Raw genomic sequence first — 6,531 nt, forward strand, 5'->3', positions numbered from 1 at the left:
GTGTGCGTTCACGAAAACGTGCTGACTATTAGCAAGTAATGTATGACCGGGAGGAATCGCGCTATAAGAGCTTTCGAAGAAATAAGGTTCAGAATGTGCAGTGTGTTTCTGTTTACCTCCGAATACTTTCACGATATTTTTAGGAGTTATCAATAGAGCCTCATCAACAACGGCTTTTAATTTATTGTTTAGAAATCTTAAGTATGATCGAGCGATTCCGACTAAATGATTAGAATGTTTTATCAGGTAATAAAACACTGTGCGTTTAGTTTTAGTTTTGACAATATAATGTTTATTAACTTTACTATTTAGCTTTAAATTTGCAAATAATCTGTTTATTAACGCGCATTCACCTTGAAACCTATTTATCTTTTTTCGTGTCTGTATCCGTTTTTTCAATAAATTAGCGAATGACACCGAGGGCTTATTTACGTTTTGTCGAGTCAAAAAGTACCGGATATTTCTTTTTAAGTTGATAACAGCTCGATTTCTTCCATCATAACGTTTTTGTCTACTGCTGACTTTGTTTCTTTTCTTTTCATTGTACTTTCTTTGTGTTTCAGTCTTCTTTTCACTGTTTATTCTGTCTTTTTGTTTCTGCTTCCTTGCTATGCCAACTTTATGGACAACATTGTATACTCTTTGCTTCTTTCTTTTTTGTTCTGAATGAGCTGTGTCATATTCTCTCTGTTTCTTCTGTATCTCCTCTTTATGAGATAAATTATACTCTCTCTGTTTTTTCTTTACTTTCTCTTTATGAGATAAATCGTACTCTCTTTGTTTTTTCTGTATCTTCTCTTTATGAGATAAATTATACTTTCTCTGTTTTTTCTTTACTTTCTCTTTATGAGATAAATCGTACTCTCTCTGTTTTTTGTTTATTTCCTCTTTATGACATAAATCGTACTCTCTCTGTTTTTTGTTTATTTCCTCTTTATGAGATAAATCGTACTCTCTCTGTTTTTTGTTTATTTCCTCTCTTTGAAATAAATCGTACTCTTTCTGTTTCTCTTGGATTTTTTCTTTTTGCCTAAAATTATATTGTTGCTGTTTTCTTACTATTCCCTCGCGATTTTTAACGTAGTACCGTTGTTGCTTAGTGGCGGCGGGAGTCACAGTAGTGTAGTTCTCGAGCTCAGCAGTGCTGTCAATTGTCTGTCTAATGCCCGTTACTAAATTTTTAATTATTTGCTTTCTTTTTCGATATTTAGAAGGCATTTTTGTAAAAATATAAACATAAGTAAATAATTAATATAGAAGATAAATACTTAACGTATATTTTTTCTTAGATTCTGAAAACAAAAACAAAAATTATTTTTTAACTTTGTAAAAAGAAGTGATTTTGGTTTGTTGCAATAGAACTTCAAAAAGTAATGTATCCGATTGGGAATATTTTAGTATAGGAAAAAAAAAAAATGGACCGCCAGAACAATAGTTGACCATAACTACAAACAGTAATGGAGGAAAAAAATTTTTAGTTATCCAAGCTGAATATGATTTATGGAATATATCAGATTTGCAACTTACACAAATAAAAAAAAAACAAAAGGAAAATTAAAATTATGTAAATAAAAAACCTGAACTCAAACGAGAATGAATTTTCAATGACCGAGAGTTGAAAAAAGACTGTGGAAGTATCTTCAATCTTGGAAGTTTAGGACTCATGTAATCGTATTTCTCACTAAATATAATAAAGCACTTTGACAAAATGTTTCAAATAAAACCTATTTATTGAAGTATAAAACTAAGCTCTAGTAATCGTGAAAGTGAAAAACTACTTAGTAAAGTGGTTGACACTTTCGGTAACAAGTTTATTATCGACTTGAACTAATTTGGGCGATTGGAATATTTTCCTCACCAGAAGCAGGCAAAAAAAATGTTGCAAGTAGATCAAACAAAGGTGACACACTCCGAAAAACAGATAGAAATAAATAAATAAATTAGGGGATCCACATCTAAAAACTACATCAGGCAGGTAATTACTTTATTCTTTTGATCAAGCAACTAAAACAATCTAAGCAATATAATAATAACTTGTCGAAATAAGAAACTGAAATTTAACAATTAATCAGAACTAGGCTTAGTTTTTGACGAGACATCAGCAATTAAGGTGCACTCAATCTTACTAAAACAAGCTTCTCACGAACTTTGAATATTCAGCTACTTTTTGAAGTAAATTATATGAAACTAAGAAATAACAAAATATCTACTTACAAAATTAAGAAGAATGTATGAATATGAAGTCTTCAACAAAGTTGCTTAATAAATAATAATATCGCAAAAATTGCTAGCACTTATTTCAACAATTGTTAAAAGACGTTTGATTTAGGTTAGGTTTTATCTTTACTTCTAGTTTACAGTGTGTACAAACCATAAATGAGAGGGGAATCACACTATTATAACCTTTATTAAGTAAAACACTATTTTTTTGTTCACAACCTCAGACAAAATAATAAAGTATAGTAAAATATATTTTATTAAGTTAGGAATTAGTTGTAAATATATTATCAGTATAGACATATCGTTGTTCTTTTTAAAATTTTAGAAGTTTTCACAGTGGGGCGCGCTAGTTGATGTAGATAGCAGGTAACAATGTTTAGATACACAGAAGGTTACAATGCAAAATAAATAATACGGTGTGTCTGCGTGCTTTTTCAAACACTGGTGTAATATTTATAATAATTAATAAAGATTTTTGAACAAACCTGTAATAATAAAGTCGTTGTATGTTTATTTTTTAATTTTAAACATTCTTTTGTGTTTAATTGTTCATTCATGAAAATCAGATCACCCATCGATAATTTGAAACGATTGCAATACTTTCCCTTAGTAGAGTAAGAGCAAGATGGCACTCGCAAATTTTATCAAATTCGGGCCAAGGTTTACCGAGTTAATAATGATAATTTTAGAGTGGCTTAACTTAGGTGAGGCAAACTCCCCTCCTTGACTAAATTCTTATCATTTTCCAGACAGTCCCAAACCAGCCTTGAATTGACCTGGTAGGAACTAATTGCCCGTAGAGCAGCCTGAATGTCCGAGAAAATTACGACCTTAGAGTTAATAATTCTTCGCCCTTTAATCTCGGTAGCACAGAACCTAATTGCAGCTAGCTCAGCCTGAAAAACTGTAGCTAGTTTTCCTAGGCTAACCGAAAAGCTACATTTCGGTTTCGCCCCGTACACTCCCGCTCCTACTCCCTCCTCCAACTTGGAGCCATCTGTGCACCACATTGAATCTCCCACAACTGGGGGTCCACTTTTCCAAGCCTCCCGGTCCCCAATACAGACTTTGAAAGGCTTGTTGAAGTTATATTTGGGAGTCATAAAGTCCGAGGGCAGGCCCAGAATTGGGTCGACCTCCAGCTCCCCATATAACTCTTGATACGCTCCTCCGTGCCTAACGGTAATGGGGGCTTGTCCTGTCATAAGCCTAATGACAACGGCCTTTGCAACGCCTTGAATATATATGTGCAATGTGGGCAAATTTAATAAAACCTCCAAGGCCGCAGTAGGGGAAGTCCTCATGGCCCCAGTGACACTCAGGCAAACCAGCCTTTGAATACCACTGAGTGCTCGGATTCCCCCCACCTGCAAGGTTTTCGCCCACCACGCCACCGCCCCATGTGACACCATGGGTCTAACCACACTTTTATAGATCCAGAGCGTCATCCTAGGGCTTAATCCCCAACTTTTCCCACACAGCCTTTTGCAGCATCCTAAGGAAACCTTAGCCTTGTGGGAAATCATATTTATGTGTGAATTCCATGTAAGCCTTTTATCGAAGATAACCCCAAGATATTTGGCCTCCATGGACAGGGGGATAGTAACTCCCCCCAGAGTTGGTTGCTCCAATCCACCCAGATTCCTCCTCCTCGTGAAGGGAACAACCCTAGTTTTATGAGGATTGATGGAGAGACCTTCCGCTCTACTCCATCTATCCACAATATTAAGCGCTCTTTGCATGCGCCCCGAGACCGTATGAGCGAATCGTCCTTTAACCACTACTGCCAGGTCATCCGCGAAACCTAGACAATAGAAACTCTCCGCCGTCATTTTCGCTAAGAGATCATCCACCAGAATCGTCCACAGAAAGGGTGACAAAACTCCCCCCTGCGGGCAACCCCGCACCACTCTGACCTCTACCGAACAGTTATCCAACGTGGCCATAACAATGCGGCCTAATAGGTTAGACTTAATCCACTGACAGATGGTTGGCGCCAAGCCTCTCCTTGACAGGGCATCAATCAGCGACATAGCCGAGACATTATTAAAAGCCCCTTGTATGTCTAAAAATGCGGCCATCGCAAATTCTTTGTCCTCTTGGGACTTTTGAAGTAGCCTATTAAAATCATCTAATGCAAGATCCACAGACTTGCCTGCCTGATAGGCATATTGACGATCACTAAGGGGTTGAATTCTTAGGATTTCGTCCCGAATATGTCTGTCTAAAAGCCTTTCCAATGTTTTAAGCAGAAAGGACGACAGACTAATCGGTCTGAATGACTGCGGTGTTTGGTCCCCTAATCTCCCAACCTTAGGAAGGAAAACGACCTTCACCCTTTGCCATACTTCAGGGATGAACCTCCAAGCCAAACAGCCTCTGAGGATTCTACACAGGAAGGGCATTAGCACCACCCCTGCCTTTTGTAGAAAGGCTGGGTAAATTCCATCCGGCCCCGGGGATTTAAAGGGCTGGAACCTTGCGATCGCCCACCGCAGCCTATTTGGTTGAACGATGTGCGTCACAATCTTCCAATCCGCTCTTGAAGGCCTTTTCGGAACCTCCGAGCTGACCTCTTCATAACCCGAGGCTGATAGTCGAGTGGACCCCGGAAAATGAGCACTCAAGAGTAATTCCAGGGGGGTTTCCTCCATCGACTTAGTATAGGTTCCATCATCTTTAGCAATGAAACCTACTCTTCTTTCGCCAAGACTCTATGTATTCTGGCGCATTCAGGGGTTTCTTTAATGTCCTCGCAGAATGACCGCCAGGCGCTTCGCTTGGCCTTCCTTATCTTCTTGTTGTACTGCGTCAGAGCTTGTCTATATGAATCCCAGTCCTGGTTATGTTTGGCCTTATTGAACAGCCTTCTCACCTCTTTCCTCCTCTTTTCGAGGTGACTATTCCACCAGACTGTTTTCGACCTTTGTGGTCTGATCTTTTCCGGGCAGTTATCCTGATAGGCCTCTAATATCGCCTCGTTAATATGGACCACTGCCTGTTCGATGCTCTCCGTCCTTCTAACATCAACCTTAAAGCTTGTTAGGGACTCTGTGAGCGCTTGAGTAAATCCCGCCCAGTGGGTTTCTCTAGGGCTTCGCAGCCTCTTGATAACCAGCGGCGGGACGCATATATCGAATCTGATATGCCTATGATCGGAACAAGACGGCTCGTTCGATACATGCCAATTAATTACGGTATTTGACATGCAACGCGTGGCTAGAGTTAAATCCAACACCTCCCTCCTAGTTGCAGTCACAAAAGTCGGGACTGATCCTATATTAGACACATGCAGCCCCTCACCAGAAATGAATTCTAAAAGTAACTTACCTCTGGCGTTGTCGTCGGTGCTCCCCCATGCAGTATTGTGTGCGTTGGCGTCACACCCCAGTATCAGCTGCAATCTCTCTCTCCGGCAGTGGGCAACAATGTCGCCTAACAGAGATGGAAGGCAGTCCTCATCACCGGGAAAATAGGCCGAGCAAACCACAAGTTTTCTTGGACCTCCCTCGGTGATGATATTTAGAAGAGCTGTAACAAAATCTCCAGAGCATAGCTCCGGTATAAGTGTACATCCAATTCCATACTTAAGCACTATACAGGCTCTGGGTCTACTAGCAGACTTGCTGTATAGTGTCTTCCCCAATTTGGGATTAAGACCCCGGACAAACCCCCCATGGTACCATGGCTCCTGCAGTAGGGCTAAATCTAGCCCCTCGCTGTCAAACCTCCTACACACCACGGCCGAAGCAGCCTTGGCGTGGTGAAGGTTTGCCTGCCCCACTTCCAGCACCATGTTAAGCGTCCAAGGTGGGCGGGGCGACGTCTCGAGTTCCCGCGGCTCCCCCCCGTGTTTCAGCGGATCCTGACTCTTGCTCCTGGCCGCTAGGCCTCTGGGGTAAGGATCCGCTTCCACCCGGGAGTTCGCCCACGGAAACCTCCATCGCTTCCACCCTCTCTCCTTTGGGATATCCTACTCCCGCCGGTAATTCGGACAGAGCGGCACGGAGGGCCTCCATTTCCCCCTCCAACCCACTCTGCCCCCCCGGCGTAGATTCTATTACAGGGTCTGTGGCTTCCAACATCAACCCCTCCTCTTTCGTTGATGTTTTGGCCTCTTCCGGGCCCTGATATTTTGAGGACTTCACCCTAAACTTCACCTGTCCCCAGCCGAAGAAAGGAGACATATTCAGCCTCCTCAATTCGTCTAATGAGGCCCTGTCCATGGAGAAGGTCCACACCTGACCGCCCTCCACGGGCTTACAACCCCATACTTTCCAGTTCTCGGTGCATAACTTTTGATTGCCTACC

General features: G+C 41.2%; 1 protein-coding gene and 1 long non-coding RNA gene across 2 annotated transcripts; both read right to left on the reverse strand.

Moving 5' to 3' along the window:
• Positions 1-611: 611 nt before the first annotated feature.
• Positions 612-2,375, reverse strand: LOC141462343 (uncharacterized). The gene is made up of 2 exons (XR_012463192.1): positions 2,215-2,375; positions 612-1,292 (listed from the first exon to the last, which is right to left on the reverse strand). It is a non-coding gene; the product is annotated as an uncharacterized lncRNA (long non-coding RNA).
• A 2,537-nt stretch (positions 2,376-4,912) lies between these two features.
• On the reverse strand, positions 4,913-6,531 carry LOC141462347 (uncharacterized). Its single transcript, XM_074144137.1, has one exon. It carries the CDS (start codon positions 6,014-6,016, stop codon positions 4,913-4,915), a length of 1,104 nt encoding a protein of 367 aa, XP_074000238.1. The 5' UTR covers positions 6,017-6,531.

Source organism: Rhodnius prolixus, unplaced genomic scaffold (genome assembly GCF_049639745.1).
Source record: "Rhodnius prolixus isolate KJV_2025 unplaced genomic scaffold, Rpr scaffold_42, whole genome shotgun sequence".
NCBI lineage: Eukaryota > Metazoa > Arthropoda > Insecta > Hemiptera > Reduviidae > Rhodnius > Rhodnius prolixus.

Excerpts from the sequence above, each read along its gene's own strand:
- LOC141462347 (XM_074144137.1), bottom strand. The coding sequence starts at position 6,016 with ATGGTGCTGGAAGTGGGGCAGGCAAACCTTCACCACGCCAAGGCTGCT.